Raw genomic sequence first — 17,887 nt, 5'->3', positions numbered from 1 at the left:
CTGATCGCTTTGCAGTATGCGTCCATCTTTTCACTAGTCGTATCCCAGTCCTTGTTGAGTTGGTTGATGACCAGAGCCGAGTCTCCATAGACATAGAGACGTTTGACACCGAGCTCGACCGCAATGCGCAGACCGTGTAGGCATGCTTCGTACTCAGCGGCGTTATTAGACGCCGGGAAATGAATCCTGAGGACATATTAGAGCTGCTCCTTGGATGGTGATACGAAGAGGACTCCTGCCCCTGCGCCGTCGATGTTGAGGGAGCCATCGAAGTACATCTTCCAATACTCGGCGGGCCCCTGAGAGGCAGGTGTGCTTAAGTCTATCCACTCGATGATGAAATCGACAAGTGCCTAAGACTTGATTGTAGTACGGCTTGCAAATTCCAAGGAGAAGGGGCATAGCTCCATTGCCCATTTGATGATGCGCCCGTTCGCATCCTTGTTGCGAATGATGTCTCCCAGAGGGTACTCGGTCATGACCACCACACGATATCTGTCGAAGTAGTGTTTCAACTTTTAGGATGTAATTAGTATGGCGTAGATCAGTTTCTGAATCTGTGGGTACCTGGTCTTGGATTCATTGAGCACCTCACTGATGAAATAGATTGGTCGCTATACCTTGTAGACATGGCCGGGCTCGTCGCGCTTGACCACCGTGGTAGTGGAGACCACTCGATTAGTTGCCGCAATGTAAAGCAGGAGGGTTTCGTCTTCTCTGGGAGCAGTGAGGACCGGAGGTGATGTAAGGAATTGTTTCAGCTGTGTAAAGGCAGCGTCTGCTTCCTCCGACCACTCAAACTTCTCAGATGCTTTGAGCAGCTGGAAAAATGGTAGTCCTTTTTTGCCTAATTTTGATATGAAACGACTGAGGGCAGCCATGCATCTGGTAAGCTTCTGAACATCCTTCACCTTTTTGGGCGGCTTCATGTTCAAGACATCTTTTACTTTCTCTGGGTTAGGGTGTATGCCGTCGTGACTGACGACGTTGCCGAGCAATATACCGGATGGAACACCAAAGATGCACTTCTTTGGGTTTAATTTCCACTGGAATGTGTTAAGGGCTGCAAAGGTATGCTCTAGGTTGTCAACAAGGGTGGACGCTTCCTTGGTTTTAATGACTACATTGTCAACATAAGCCTCGACGAGGTCGTCTTTTATTTCATCTTTGAGGCAGGCCTGTATGGCGCGTTGGTAGGTAGCCCCAGTGTTCTTGAGCCCGAATGACATGGTCGTGTAGCAGTAGGCGCCGAAAGGCGTGATGAAGGATATCTTGATCTGGTCGTCCTTTTTGAGAGCGATCTGGTGATAACCAGAGTAGCAATCGAGAAAGGAAAGCAGCTCACAACCGGCAGTTGAATCTACGACCTCGTCTATGCGAGGTAAGCCGAAGGGGTCTTTAGGGCAGTGTTTGTTGAGATTAGTGTAATCAACGCACATTCTCCATTCCTTATTCTTTTTGCGTACAAGAACCGGGTTAGCTAACCACTCTGGATGATACACTTCTTTGATAAATCCGGCTACTAAAAGCCATGTAACTTCTACCCTAATAGCCTCCTTTTTGTCGCGAGCGAACTGTCGTAGCTTCTGCTTGATGGGTTTGGCCTTGCCATCGACATTTAAGGAGTGCTCGATCAAGTTCCGAGGTACACCAGGCATGTCAGCGGGTTTCCATGCGAACACACTCACGTTGCTCCTCAAGAACCTGACGAGCGCGTCTTCCTATTTAGGATCCAGGTTGGCCCCGATAAGGGCCGTTTTGCTAGGATCATCGTCGACTAGCTCAATCGCTTTGTGCTCTTTGGACTTGATGTTCTTGCATGGGGCCTCAAGCTCTGGGATCTCTAGGTGATCGGCTGGGGTCTTCTTGGTGTCGAGCGTGGTCTCAGCCATGCGAATAGAGAGGTTGTGAGCCTCTGCTATTTTGAAGCTGTCATCCTCGCAGGTATAAGCCACATATACGTTGCCCCTGAGAGTTAGAACCCCCTTCTCAGTAGGCATCTTGAGCACCAAATACCTGTAGTGAGGTATGGCCATGAACTTGGTGAGCGCTGGTCGACCAAGGATAGCATGGTAGGTGCCTTCGAAGTCGGCGACCACGAAGTTGACGTAGTCAGTGCGGAAGTGGTCTAGGGTACCAAATTGCACAGGTAGCGTGATCTGCCCGAGAGGTGTAGAGCTCTGTCCGGGAAGAACACCCTAGAACTGTGCCTCGTATGGCTTGAGATCCGCCTGGGTTATCTTTAGGGCTGGCAAACTGTTCTTGAACAATATATCGATGGAACTGCCGCCGTCAATCAGCACTCTATCGAACTGAACCTTGTTGATACAAGGATCGAGAACCAGAGGAAAATGCCCTAGCTCAGGTATTGTGGCCCATTTGTCCTTTCTGCTGAAGGAGATCTCACGGTGAGACCAAGGAGGGAGCCGCGGATCGGCGATGAGGTTGTCGGCGTTGGCCACGTTCAAGCAAGCGCGGGCGAGCAGCTTGCGCTCTCGCTTGGTCTTGATGGACACTCTGCCCCCAATGATGGTGTGGATGCGGTCGGTTGTCTTGACGTACTTGTGACGGGGATCTGCGTCTTCATCATCGTTGTCCTCGTTACGCTGCTCCCCTACATCGTTAGGCTTGTCGGATGTATCCGGAGCCTGTTGGCGCATGTAGATGGATTTGAGAACACGGCGATTCTCCATGGTATGGTTTGACTTGGGATGGAGCTGGCAGGGTCCTTTCAATGCTTTGGTGTAGTCTTCTTCGTAGTTGCGACGTCCACCACCTTTTTTAATGGTGTTGACTTCGCCATCATCTTCCTGAGCACGCTTGCCCCTGTAATCGTCACGGCAATTACGCTGGTCGCGGTGGTCGTGGGAATCGTTGCGCTGGTTGCGGCGATCAAAATTGTCGTTCTGACCACGGTTGCCGCGGTAGTCGTCGCGGTGTGGGGGGTGGTCGGAGCGTGGAACCCTTGCTGCTTCTTCGATGATTATCTTTTTAGCATCATCGGCATCCGCATATTTTTTAGCAGTGGCTAGGAGCGCTGTGACCGATTCAAATCTTTTGCGGAGGAGCTTGTCCCTTAGGGCATCGTGGAAGCGGAGACCAGTGATGAAAGCTTCGATTGCCCCATTGTCGGAGATTGACGGGACCTTAATGCGCATCTCCAAGAAGCGTCGGGCGTACTCGTGCAGTGGCTTGTCTTTGCGATCTCGAATCCGCTGCAGATCATATTTGTTGCCGGGTTGTTCGCAAGTAGCAATGAAGTTGTCGATGAATACTTGCTTGAGCTCTTGCCAAGAATCAAAGTAGTTCGCTGGCAAGCTGACCAGCCATTGGTGGCCTGCATGGCCGACGACGACTGGGAAGTAATTAGACATGATGTGCTCGTTAGCCATAGCTGATCTGCACGCGGTTTCGTAGAGCATGACCCATAACTCAGGGTTCTCCTTGTTGTCGTACTTCTGGAGTTTTTCGAGTTTGAAGTTTTTGGGCCATATGACTTGGCAAAGGTGAGGAGTAAACTACTTCAAACTCGAAGGGCCGTGGGTAGTATCATATTCCATACGGTGATAGCTTTCATGGGATGCACGATCGTTGGCTCTTTGGTTAATGCGATCGCGTAGGTCGCGTTCTCCGAGGGAATGGCGGAGATCGTTATTGGCATCACGGCGATCCCGATTGCCATCCTGGTTGACCCTACGACAGTGGTTACCACGGCGATTGTTGTGGTTGTCTCATTGATTATCATCCCGGTTGTTGCGGCGGTTGTCATCCCGACCACCATCATGACCACCATTTTTGCCTTGACAGTTGTCTGATGGGTCGTTGTTGCGCGAGCCACGTTGGTTGGGTGACTATGGGCGACTTGAGTACTGGCGACTGTGGCTTGATTCGACTAAGATGGATGGAGCCTAGGCTTGGTTTGCAATCTCTGCGGTCTGGGCCATAGCAGCCGTCAGGTAGGCTTGTACATCATCATGAATTGCCTGGGTTTCCGGGGTATCGGGTAGTCGTTGCATTGTTGCCATAGCAACAACTACGTTGGCGCTTGGAGTCCTGAAGACCTGCTTTTCCCCTACCCTATCAAAGGCATTGTTGAGGTCACGTGGCTGGAACCTTATGCGTCGTGCCTCCTCTTCTGCCTCGGCTTCGGCTTGTCTGCGATTAAATCGGTCAATATTGCATGCTTCGCGTGCTAGCCTTTCTTGTTCTGTTTCACCAACTGCCGGTGGTTCATCATTACTGACAACATTGATCAAGTCTCCTCGCCTTGGTGGGAAGGATGGGAATTGTGGGAACCCCGGGGCATGGTCTGGGATATCCAGATCGTATTCAACTCCTTCATTATCATGATGCTGGAGCTCGGTGTGGACGGAGCCATTAGATGCGATACCGGACGAGGAGCTTGAGCCACCCTCTTGAACTGTGTGGACCAATCCTTCTTGATACTCCTCAATCCGGACCATGTTGACGAAGTTGCACAGGCCGTAGGGCTGAGCCTGGTAGTTCTCCATCGAGGCTTCGCACTTGGAGAGCCGGAGACCCATCGCGGGGGCTGGTCGGTGACGAACGGAGCGCCCTTCAGGAGTAGACATGACCATGAGGTCCGTACCGAGTCATGCAGGACGACTGGCCCGAGCTGGTCGGGTAGATCTGTTGTGGGTAGTGGTTACCTGCTCATTAGGCTGATTTTGAATCGAACTTACCAGAGCTAGGGTTTTAGCAAGCTTGATGCCGACCCGATCGATGGAGTCGAGCAGGTCGGTGTTGTTGATCTGCCTCCCTTTGTAGCGAGGAAGCGGACAACGGGTTGTCGGCGTGGCTGAAGACGATGCTGGTGTGGCCGGAGCCAGATCCACCACGGTCAGAGCCGTAGCCGATGCAGGTGAAGCAGTGGTCGACACAGATTGAATCTGCGCCTCCTCCGTGGTCATGGCAATGAAGTTGTCGGAGCTAGTGGTCCAGGTGATCTAGCCGATGGTGAAAGTGAGGCCGTTCGACGTAGCCATGGAACCGGGGATGATGACCATCTTGTTTGTCTGGAGAGCAGTACGCACACCCCCTACCTGGCACGCCACTATCAATGAAATATGGTCGGCAGTCTACCTAGGGGTATGCCCAAGGTAGTAGATTATCGGCAGACAGATGCGCAAGCTACAAACAAGATGGTGACGCAAGATAGACACGAGGTTTTATCTAGGTTCGGCCGCCGTGAAGGCATAATACCTACGTCCTGTGTCTTATTGTATTGCTGTATGTCAATGAGATGTTTTTTGAGATGGGTCCCCTGCCCGCCTTATATAGTCTGGGGGGCAGGGTTATAGATCTAGAAACTAATCCTAACCAGTTACAATTGCCATAGGTGGCCGGATAAGGATTCCTATTCTAACCGACCAGGATCTTGCTTGATTTCCATGTCTGCCTTGATTCCTTGCGCGGGACTCCGAGCAGATCGGCCGGACCACGCATTGTCTTCTAGTGGGCCAGACCCCCTGGTCCAGGCCGGCCCAAGCCTAGCCGTAAGGGTATAGGGGTTAATACCCCCACACCCTCCCTCACTCTCTCTCTCTCTCAGGCCTGTCCTAGATCATGGATCCGGCGGGTGTGGGCAAAGAGGAGCCCCGGATCTGGCGATGCGGGCACGGTGGCGCTCCTCCTCTGGCATTAGCTCCCTGGGCAGCGACACTCCTTCTCCACCTCTATGTCAACTCCAGCGGCCATGGGGAGGCCAGATCTGGCAGCATGGAGGCCGGATCCGGTGGCATGGAGGCCGGATTCAGCCTCCCTGTTGCGGCGCTCCTCCTCCGACGTTAGCTCCCTAGGCGGCGGCACTCCTCCTCCACCTATGTGTCAACTTCGGTGGCGGGGAGGCCGAATCTGGCTCAATGGTGGATGACGTGCCCCGACGATGGATCCAACAAGCGATGGCGGCGGCAGCCTGTGGGTGGGCTCGCTGGGCTTGTCCATGGGGTTTCTTTTTTTTCTTTTTATTTGATTTACCAAGGCAGGTGACCCGCCTTGGTAAATCATGATTAATCATGACCTTTAGTTCGAGGCGAACATGATGCCCGCTTCGGTTAAAGTTTGTGTAGTAGTGATTCATCTCATTGCATCGGCAACCTCCGTCTAAATCTTTCATCAACCGACCGCACCTCGTCCCCACAACGCCGTGGTGGCGGATGGACCCAATCACAAATAGTGTGGTAGTAGTTGAGCCAAACCGTGTCCCAACCATGTGCTCCAGTGCCGCCAAGTCAACGCCTTCCTCTACCACCATTTGGCAACATAGCGCGGGTAGATCAGGCCCCACCCCACCGCTCTGCATCAGGAGGTTATCATTGACCCATGTCATCTTTGCAATGTCACTACTACCTCTTGCACCATCGAGATCCATCTGATCCGGACCGGGAACCCACCACAGGAGGACTCCCATTTAGCCTTTGCCCCTCCTCTACCTCCCAGGTTGGTGGTTAGATCCTGTCAGCATCGAGACGGCTCCATTCATTGCCTACCCCATCAACATGAGAGCCTACCACCTTACGTTGTGGTGGGTGTGGGTGTGAGCGGGGGTATGTTTGCTATATGGGCATCAGGTGTTGTACCCAATTTTTGATCTGTTACTACGTGTATCCCTTTTTTGGTTTACGTGACCATTGGCCGGGGTTGAGTCACCACTGCCTATTGACATCGCGCGTAGTACTTCTCCAACATCAGTGTTGAGTATACTGGCCTCTACTTCTTTGATTGTGCGACCAAGTTAGGCATACATGCTGATGGGACACCTCCATACATTGTTTCCTAGTTCCCGGTCGGCATGTTTTCAACGCTATTTCATCATCGCCACCATAGATCAGATGCCTCGTATGACTTCTTTCATTGTCATCTCACCTCACGCATACTTAGTTTGATAGTTGATTATGCACAATCCACCCGACTCCCATGACATTGTTCTTCATTGAGTATCATACATCTACTCCAAGCAATAGGATTGCTATTATGTCGCCTCCTCGGACTGTAGCACCACCGCATGCTATGCCTCAAGCAAGGCACTAGTCTACACCCGATCTTCATCACCGACATCGAGCGCTACAGCCACCGCCATACCTTGCGTCTAGACTACTTGCCTTTAGGTAGGAGTGTCCACACTGATTGCTCACCTTCTCACAGGAGCACTCGCTCCCACACAACTTCTTATTCGTTTAGTACAACCTCACTCATCGCTAGCATTGCCGTCTCTTCCCCGCATATTTTGTCTACTCTGACAATAATGGCTCCATCAACATCTTCTACCCTCACTGTTCTGTGCACCGCAGCCATCATCGAGGCCCTCTCTACTGGTCCCTTAGACATATGGTTGGGGCCATCCTCCTAGTATATCTAATATTTTCAACACGGGTGTGTGCCTTCATCCTTGACGTGTTCCTGGGCCTAGCAACCCCAGCGCATGCTTCATCCATGGCAGCATGACTGCATTGACTTCGGCATTGACACTCCGTAACCATCCCATCCCTCAATTCCATCATCGTCTTTAATCTATGTCATCGATAGTCCTGACTACATCGACCTCAGCATCGCCTCCTTCTATGATGACTGCCTCGAGGTATCTCTGTCAACACTATGCATGGCTCCCCTTTTACACCTACGGCTTCATGTGAGACAGTCTCAACACCGGCAACCAAACCATGGCTACATGGACCACATCTATCTCCAACTCGACATCTTTGACCATAGCTACTTCGCCATCTCGACATCGGCACAAAGAACTACTATGTTTGCATGAGCATGAGCAACACATTGACAGTTCAGATTGTGGGGGATGTTAGATCGCCGACTTACACCTTTGCCTTCTTCTCCAGTCTCACTATCTGCAATGCTCCAACTGTGACTGAGGGGATGTTATAATGTATCACGACTAGGATAGAGTTAGTTGGGATTACGATCCCGTGTACAAGCTGGACCCCTAAGTTATGCACACTGTATATACCCGCGACGGAGCTGCCCTAGGGGCGTGGTGGGGCGGCCGCCCCAGCTACCGGCGCCGTAGCCACAGACCATCGAACCCCCTTTTCTGGTGCGGTTCTGCCCTATCTCCGGCGACCGGCTGCCGATGACGCGAGGCAGAGCGCCATGGCGAGCGTCGAGTGGTCAGGTCCATGGTTGCTGGCCTGTTGCTCCCTGCTGGGCCTTTGCTAATTGATATTCATTCGACATTCAATCTACAGGTTCAATCAGTCTTAGTTATTTGTATTTTGCAATGTATAGATCAACTGATCAAGAACTACTAGTTTAATCTTCAAATTTGAGATAACATCTTGTGTTTCTTGTCTACTTTTCGCCATAACATGTGATTGCAGTGTTTTTGCCATGATTTGTGTGATTGTAGTATGCAAATGCGGTGCGTTATGAATATGGTGTCTTTTTGGTTCATTTTCTTGTTGAACTTCGCCCCACCTATAATTTTTTTCTGGCTCCGTTAGTGGTATATACCATATTCGAGAGGCTCAATACAAATAATCCAGTTTCACCTAATTCTATTCTTCTACACAACACAAGGTAGCAAAACTACCATGCCTGGCCAAAGGAATGATCTAAGTGCCACCTATATATACTATTAACTAGGAGCGTCTAACAGATCGAATTAGCACATGCATGTCTAATCAAACTCTGCCTGGACATATTTATTCCGGTTATGCATGCACCCCATTGAGACTAAGTTTAGACTATCATCATGCACGCATACTGACGCAAACAAGCTCATGTAACCACAAGAGCGTCACTCCAACATGGGTCGTGACGTTGGGTAATAAACTCAACACTTCACGTGAATGTACAGCTTATACATATGTGTGATGTTATACAAGTCGCTTTCATAAGCTCATCGACTGGTCCCTGTAAATTCACTGAGATTGTTTAGGCATAGGATATGTATTGCTAGTCCACGTTGCCGGCGACTATAATAATTGAAAAATGGTTTGCATCACATACAGTATTTTGATTGAATTTCCAAGGGCATTAGCTAGTCCTTAGTTAATTAATTTGGAGTGTACGATCAACTTCAAAGTATTTAAAGAAAAATAAGTGTACGCTTTGATCTCTGTTTCGGAGCTTAGTACCACAACATACAAAAACATTTGTTTCTTCATGCCGACCGACGTATATAAGTGGATTGCTTTGGGCATGATTTTCCACACACTAGATCCAAGGTTGGACATCACAACACTAGCCTTTTGTCAAACAAGTAAATGTCCCTTTAATATACATAGTACAGTACAAGATAGACGGTTTATCCCTATGTGACTATTGTTTGTAAGTGGTTAATTGCTTTATAGTATCTTTCATTAATTGAGTATATAAAATTCTACATAGTGTGGGAGTTTAGTCTGTCGGCATCGATGCCACCATACCACTCATGAATAACTGTAGTAAAAAGAAAGTGAAACTCGTGATTAGTAATTCTATGAGCGCCGTCCCATGCATCTATTTGAGTGGGATTAACCTGATCAGAGGCTTAAGGTCCGATATTATTATTGACATGCAAGATCCATATGTTGCACTTGAACCAATCACATAATAAGTATGGTTTATTGCATTGCCACACTACGCTTTTTGTCATCACAAGGCCAAATAGTGATCTTACAGTCTCTCTGATCCCAAATATAAGCTCTATCAACTTTTACATTTTTTTCTACAATTTCAAGGCATTCTGTTCCTTTGTACTATACTAATAGTCAACATAAATTAATCACAAAAAATAGTAGTCAACATAAATTGTCACTCTTTTTGAATTCCTCCCTTTCCATGCTTAATCCTATCAGCCGTACTTAGAAAACCAAAATAAAACTTAAAACACGTTGTCTCATCTAAAAAGCACTTTAAAGCAGGGATTAGAAGTTCTGCTCATTTGGCATGCACATAGTACAGTTATATGTTGGCTAATACTCCCTTCGTCCATAATATAAGGACTTCTCAGTTTTTTCAGTACATGATATTGCAAATTTAATCACGGAAACACTACATAGTTCTTTTTTTTACATCCATATAAATGAAGCCAAATAGTAATTTTGGCATGCGTGAAACCGATTGATAGCAAGACTAGGACTGCTTATATATTTGGAATCGACAAGAGTACCTATAATACTGAAAATTTTCATTAATTGTCCTCTGAACCATCATCAGAGCAGATTTATGTCTGTTATCGATGCTCATGTGTAATATATATATATATTCATAAAAGATAATAAAACAATTTTCACGTTTACAATGCAAAGGAAATTGATATGTATGCATGGTAACTTGGGGAGGGACCCTTGATTAATAATGAATCCACCTCAAACAAAAAATGACTATTTACTAAAGCTGGCTCAAAACCTACCAATTTTATCCATGTGTACAAATATTCAAGCTATATTGGGTAACAAAATATTCTGAGGATCCAGTGTACTAACAAGACTTTGTACCTTCTGCTTAGCATGATCTTGCAATCCATGGTGCATAAACTAGATTTATATATCACATATTCCAATCCTCACTATACTACAAACACACCAAAGTAGCGTCAAACAACAGACGTTAAAAGTAGAAGATAGCCGATGCATTGTCCGTCGGTATCAAATCTCTAACAAACCATCGGTCGGCACTTCAGAGGGAACTATGAAGTCGCTGCATTGGGGCTGCGGTATAGTGCCTCCCAATCAATGAGAGAACTATCAAACACCTCTAGTAAAGTTGGCAAGTCCAAGTCTGCCTCAGACTCTTGAACATCTGTACTTGTTTGTGGCATTTCTGTGCTCTGATGAAGATCCATACTTCCAACAAGTTGGGGAAGCTGGACCATGCTGATGGTTTGATGGTCCTTGCAAGTGTGGTCACCATAGTACACGACAGTGTACTTTGCACTTTCCTCGCGGGCCATGGAACTATTACCGGTACCATCATCGTCATTTGGTTCTTGTTCCTCAATTGTCTTTGTTGCTAAGCAGTTCCGTTCTCTGTAGGCGCATCTGTAGTAGCTCCTGATTAATTGACCACAAGTTCATGTGATATGGTTATTATTACCATATATGTGTAGTGTCTATTATAATAGTTTGTAGATTTGCTTGAGATCATGTATGTATAGTAATAATTTGATCACAAATTAAAGGACAGTCAAATCTGCTCATGCAATAACTGTAAGCAGCTTGTTTTCTGGATGATGAAGAATGTGATGATTGACGTATACTATAAGAGATCGATAGATATATTATTTACCTAGGATGTTTCCTCCCATTGATGTTCTTCTGCCCATATTTTCTCCACAGATGGCCATCATAGTATGGAACATGTGTAACAAGGGACCTTGATCGCTTGTCGTTGTTCCTCCTAGATACATATGTAGAATCAGTTGATGCATAGATGTTACAAAAAGCTGGATTATATGGACATACTGGTAATAAAACAAGTTGATCGCATCTGATATTCATCAAATCACACCTTCTCTTTTGACCAACGCTATTAGGCTGCTTCGCCAATCGCGCTTGCTCCTCCGTCATCTTCTCACCATTAGGAGTGCTATTCTTCCTCACCAACGACTTGTCGTCGACGACTGGATCTCCCGAAGGTCCACCTCCGCCTCCGGTACTCATGAAGCAGCCCTCAAGCATAGACACCACGCCTATGTTGCAGCCGATCACGTCGTCAAAGAGCTGGACGGCGATCTCGGTGGCTGAGAAAGTATCATCGATGACGCCGTGGAGCAGCGGGAGGACGAGCGCTCGTAGCTGCATCACAAGGTCCTGCTGCCTCCTCATGGCCTCCATCATCTCCCAGCCATGGCCGCAGGGCGGTGCCATGACAAGGCTGCTGATCTTGTTGTCCATTCGATCAGTAAGTACTCAATTATTGCGATTGCCCTTTGTCTCAAGTAGCTAAAGGTGTGCGAAGTAACTACTACTGGTGCTGGTAGTTTTCGGGGGTCAATAATGTCACTCTCTCTGACGAAGTGAGAAAGCTAACTTTTTTTAAGGTAGGCGACGAGAATGAGAGAGAGCTGTAGCTAGCTAGGTGTTGTCATGGAGAGTGTGGCTCTCGCTCGGCCGCTAGAGTGTACTTGGTTATATATGCAGTGCTGTGTACCAATCGAGCTTAATTGGCACGTGTGTTATATATGATGCTGCAGTCGCATGCAACAATAAAAAGAAGCAGTGAGGCATCCATTTCTCGGTGTGAACGCATGGGCGTGTGCATGACCACGCGGCATTGGCATCGACCACACGAGCCAGGGCTTGAGACTTTCAACTCACCCTGTCCTTCATACGTATGTTATGCACGTGTGTGTCAATTGTACACCTTCATTCGGACCGAATCGACCGATATGCATAAATCTTACCTATACTCACCCTGTTCCATTCATGCTAACTTTTGTCGAAAGTCAAGCTTCTTTTAACTTGATCAAGCTTACAAAATCGACAATATCAATTTAGCCTCATTAATTCTTGATGAAATATATTTTTATAGTGAATTTATTTGAGTTGTAGAAGTTAATATATTTTCTTAAAGATTTGGTCAAATTAACTTAGAGAAGTTTGACTTAGACAAAGCTAATTTCATTGAACTATAATTTGGTACGGAGAGGGTACATAGGGACGTTTTCCCTCGAAAAGTGAAATATAAAGATTTATGCACCTTAGTGCTATATATACAAGTAAAGTAAGGCAAAGCAATATATATGTATATAAACACTAAAATGACTGTGATTTAATTCTTGTAAGGAAAAATTGGTGCTATAGGACCAAGAGAATTTCGTTGTCTACTGTGCCACAGCTGTGCGCGTCCATGGTATGACTAGCAACAGCCCAAACATGGAAGCAGAAAAGTCAATGTGGCGTGGGATACTTTGATGACAAGCTGAGTGGGTGGGATGTGTGTGTGGGTGGGTGGGGATTTTTTTAACACTTTTTGTAAACTAATTTTAAATCTAACACTGTTTTTTTTTTCAAAACTAACACTTTTGGCCACGCCTATTGCCATGGCGCGGCGAAACGCCTGTGCCGCGCCATGGTGGCGCGGCGGGAGGATGACGTGGCGACGACCGAGGCTGCTGACCGGTGATGTGGCAGCATTGTCGTGCCACCGATCTTGGCGCGACAGTGACGCGCCCTGATAGGTGGCGCGGCAGAGCCGGATAAAAGGCCCGCGGCCCAGTCCCGCCTGCTTGCCGCGCCCGCCGTGCATTCGCTCTGTCTGCCAGCCGCGTCCACCTGCCTAGCCGCCGCGCCGCGCCCTCCCTCCACTCCCAAGTGCTATCGGCGCCCTGCCCTCCGTTGCCGCCTCCCTCCCTCCCCGGCCCTGTTCTAAGGTAATGACACACTTTTTTATTTTCATTTGAATGGTGGATTGGAATATTATGAATGGGAGTTAAGGTTAGGAGGAAAATTATGTTTGAGAACTATGGGCTCTGGTTTGGAGGAAGATATTAGTTTGATTTTGTCAATGTTAATGTTAATTATTTAGTTAGAAGTATGTTTATTATGTATATTTTTGTTGCTATAAGTATTGATTATATTATTTGAGTTGCAATGCAAATGATTATATTTTACATTAATTTGCGTTGTTTTGATTGATGTTTAATTTGAACCATTTTATTAGATGGAAGACATGTTTCGGGAGCAGTTGTGGCGAAAACAGGGTCGTCCTAGAGAATTGTACCCCGACGAGTCTAGCAAAGATGCCCCCGTCCCTCCTGACCTCCCTGTCCCTAACTGTGACTATGGTCGTCCAGCCGACGTGTTTCAATCGAGACATCCGGACACAGCGGCTTGTTGCTTTTACACATGCAGTCGTTTTATTGTAAGTAATTGTTTCCGTATGTTTTTTTCTTCATTTGTATTACTAGATTACTAATATTTTGTTGGAATTTTGTTGTGTAGGCCCATGAGAGGTTCCTTTTATTTCAGTGGATCAACGGTGCAGACAAGTTTGACCCCAGGTACCTCCTTTTCGACGATTGGTGGAGAGGGCGACATCCACGAGAGCACTTTGAGCGGTGGGTTCCACCTCCCCCTAACCCCCTCCAATGACGGCTAAGGAGAGGCACTTAGCCGCAGTTAGACGACTCGAGGAACCTTCTCTGTGCGATTGTGGAGATCGAGCTGTGATAAACCCTGAGAATACGTTGGAGTTTGTGTGTCCAAACAAGCATGAAGTAAGTGCAAAGTGTATGTGTTGAAATGTTGAGCTATATGTGTTCATGTACTAATGTCACCTTATTTAGGTGTTTTCAATGGCGAAGTGTCGTTTCAAGGAGTGGTTGTATGGTTCTAAAAACCAATGGCCGGAAGAACCGCCAAAGGCAAAGCAAAAGAAGAACGAAAGGTTAATTTACAAAGCACCTCCAGTCAAGTACGAATGTGGTGTTAAATCTAACTATGGTCTAGTCCCTTCGGAGCTTGGAATAGGCCATTATTGCGGCCATATGGTTGACTATGATGAGGTTGGTTATTTTTGTGGTAAACATGAAAATCCATATGTTGCACTTGAACCAATCACATAATAAGTATGGTTTATTGCATTGCCACACTACGCTTTTTGTCATCACAAGGCCAAATAGTGATCTTACAGTCTCTCTGATCCCAAATATAAGCTCTATCAACTTTTACATTTTTTTCTACAATTTCAAGGCATTCTGTTCCTTTGTACTATACTAATAGTCAACATAAATTAATCACAAAAAATAGTAGTCAACATAAATTGTCACTCTTTTTGAATTCCTCCCTTTCCATGCTTAATCCTATCAGCCGTACTTAGAAAACCAAAATAAAACTTAAAACACGTTGTCTCATCTAAAAAGCACTTTAAAGCAGGGATTAGAAGTTCTGCTCATTTGGCATGCACATAGTACAGTTATATGTTGGCTAATACTCCCTTCGTCCATAATATAAGGACTTCTCAGTTTTTTCAGTACATGATATTGCAAATTTAATCACGGAAACACTACATAGTTCTTTTTTTTACATCCATATAAATGAAGCCAAATAGTAATTTTGGCATGCGTGAAACCGATTGATAGCAAGACTAGGACTGCTTATATATTTGGAATCGACAAGAGTACCTATAATACTGAAAATTTTCATTAATTGTCCTCTGAACCATCATCAGAGCAGATTTATGTCTGTTATCCACTACGGGATACTGATTAATTACCGAGTGTGATAAACACTCGGCAAATATGGAGAAACACTCGGTAAATTGTTTACCGAGTGCCACACTCGGTAAACATGACTCGGTAAACAACGACTCGGTAAAGTTAGTTTACCGAGTGTCAACTAACGGGGCACTCGGAGAATAAATCTTACCGAGTGCTACGCCGGCACTCGGTAAACAACTACGACGTGACGGTCGTCAGTCCCCAAGCTCGCCGTTAACGGCGTCGTTTACCGAGTGTTAGACATAGCACTCGGTAAACAGATAACCATTTTCATGATTAAAACAATTCCGCAAATATTTTTCCCTAATATAGTTTACCGAGTGTACCAGTAACACTCGGTAAACATGTAACTCGTTAACCGAGTGTTCCACTCGGTAAAAAATGGCACATATATCCGAGTGGGGTCGTGGCACTCGGTAAAAAATGGCACCACTCGGCAAAATTAACAGAATCAGAACCAATTTGGTTCTGTTCTCTGTTTTACTGAGTGTAACACTCGGTAAACATGACCATTACCGAGTGTAACACTCGGTAAAACTTGTCCACAGTATTTTTTTTTGTTTGTTTCAGTGCATATCCAGCCACAATTAACAACAATTATAACAGAATATCACAGTTACCAATAGATAGACAATATATATCACATATATGTCCACAAATGTCACATCCACTCATTATAACCAACATATAGCTACAACAAATGTCACAAGCACAATGCAAAGTCCACAAACACCATCAACATGTCCAAAGTCCACAAAGTTCAACCCACTTCTAAGTTCAACATACAAACAAGTGAAACATGGTCCTGTCACATGGTCGGAGCCCTACCGAGAAACGGAGACAAGTCCAAGTCTTGATCGTTGTTCGATCCAGCTGTAGAAGGTCCCTAGAATGAGGGAGCAAAAGAAAATAAACATATTTGTCAATTAATCATAAGGTAGTATGCCAAATTCAAATATTCCTTCGAAAGACCAGTTAACAGTGACATCAATATATAGGCATATAATAGATAACACATATCAAGTTAGTTGCTGTTTAGGTCTCCTCTATGTGCAAGATATCGTCACACATGGTCGAGTAGACTGAACATGAATTGGGCAAACACCTATGTACTCATGTAGAACCTAACATGATGCCTTTCAAGGTCTGAACAATATTACTAATAATCTAACTTATACATGTATGTATCCTACTCTCTTCTAGGTTCTAACATGATAGTGTTGACTGTAGCACAATCTGAACTGAAAAAGCCTTTCAAGATGAAGAGTGACTCACAGGAGTGCCGTCGCGCGGAGGTGGAGGCACCAACGGTATCATCGGCGGCGGCGGAGGCGGTGGAGGCTGGCCCATGCTCTGAGAAAAGCTGGTCATGTACTCGTACCAGGCCTTCTGCGACTGCTGGAAGGCCTCAAGCTGGGCCTGCACTCGCGCCCTCTCCTGTGCCAACTCGGCCTGGTGCGATAGCTGGAGGGCCTGAAACTGGCTCTGTGAGGCCTGCTGTGACTCCTGCAGGGCTTCAATCTGGGCCTACAATTATTTATCACATAGTTAGAATGCAAATAAAGAACGGGTAGAGAATGAATGGACAACGAATGCAACAGAACTAACCTGGAGTGCTACCACCTGGGGCTGTGAGCGTGGGCGTATGGCCGGGCTCGAACTCGTGCTCCGGGCTCTAATCTGGGTGAGTGTCTGAGTGTTGGCCGTGTCTATGGTGCTGTTGCCCATATAGTACCTCCCGTGTGGCTTACCTGGTCCCAACCTCATGACGATGTCACCCTCGAGGTCAGCGGTGCTCGGATCAAATTCTGGCCCATGGATCTCTCTCGCCATCGCCGTGTACTCGCTGAGGCGACTGTGCACGCTCAGGTTACTGTATGCCTCGGGCGGGTCCTCCGGGTTGTAGACGAGGTCGGGGTCCTTTGCCTTGCCCTTGTGTGCCAAGGCATATGCCTTGAACGAGGCGCACTCCTGGCCGGGGTGGAACCGCGTCTGCAGGAAGAAGCACAACAATAAGATATTATGCATTCAGAAGTTAGCGTAGCAACAACGAAATGAAATCCGCGTACATATCTGGCTGCATATTCCTTGAGGGTAGTGGGCCCTTGTTTGTGCGAGGAACCCTGCATCATCGCACGGCAACGTGAGCGTACGGCGTGATATTGCTCGTACTCCTCACTCAACCACGTGTCCACAATGGCCTCCTAGCAGTTGTCCATCCCCGCACACCAAGCAGGAGGCACCTGCACGTACACGAGCACATGACAAATCATAAATCAATTTCAGTGCAATTAATCACAGACGATGTAATCTCATGTTTACCGTCAAGTATTGCTCCTTAGTTAGGGGCAGGTGCACTACCTGCGCTCTGGTGACTCTGTTTCCTCTACGGGCATGGTAAATTCTTCTGCACATGAGCTTTGTCTCGTAGAAGAGGTCCTGCACTCGGTGAACACAGACTCTATTCACCACGTCATCCGCGTCCTCCCTACGTACTCCCTCCGCCAAGGTGTAGTAATCCTACAAGCAAATACAGTCAGTAATATACAATTAATGTGATGTTATTATCAGCATAGTGCGATGAACACGTACCCACAGCTCTTTCATCACCCGGTCGGCCTTGCTGTTATAACACCTGCCAGCTCGATCAGTCTGATCGCTGGCGGCGTGCCAGTGGGACCACTTCATGGCGGGCTGCACAACACCATC

At 46.8% G+C, this 17,887-nt stretch overlaps 1 protein-coding gene across 1 annotated transcript; it reads right to left on the bottom strand.

Annotated features, from left to right (window-relative positions):
• Positions 1–10,645: 10,645 nt before the first annotated feature.
• LOC136479159 (transcription factor WRKY45-2-like) lies at positions 10,646–12,044 on the bottom strand. The gene is made up of 3 exons (XM_066477115.1): positions 11,467–12,044; positions 11,245–11,355; positions 10,646–11,009 (listed from the first exon to the last, which is right to left on the bottom strand). Exons 1-3 carry the CDS (start codon positions 11,850–11,852, stop codon positions 10,646–10,648), a joined length of 861 nt encoding a protein of 286 aa, XP_066333212.1. The 5' UTR covers positions 11,853–12,044.
• Positions 12,045–17,887: the final 5,843 nt, after the last annotated feature.

Source organism: Miscanthus floridulus, chromosome 9 (assembly GCF_019320115.1).
Source record: "Miscanthus floridulus cultivar M001 chromosome 9, ASM1932011v1, whole genome shotgun sequence".
NCBI classification, from domain to species: domain Eukaryota; kingdom Viridiplantae; phylum Streptophyta; class Magnoliopsida; order Poales; family Poaceae; genus Miscanthus; species Miscanthus floridulus.
Note: the sequence above shows the minus strand (reverse complement) of the source record. Positions and strands in the feature narration are given on the sequence as shown.

What these genes read in the sequence shown, in the direction of transcription:
- LOC136479159 (XM_066477115.1), bottom strand. Translation starts at nt 11,852, where the DNA reads ATGGACAACAAGATCAGCAGCCTTGTCATGGCACCGCCCTGCGGCCAT. An exon ending in AGCGTTGGTCAAAAGAGAAG is followed by an intron (nt 11,356 to 11,466) that starts GTGTGATTTGAT and finishes ATATGTATCTAG; the next exon opens with GAGGAACAACGACAAGCGAT. An exon ending in AATGGGAGGAAACATCCTAG is followed by an intron (nt 11,010 to 11,244) that starts GTAAATAATATA and finishes TCAATTAATCAG; the next exon opens with GAGCTACTACAGATGCGCCT.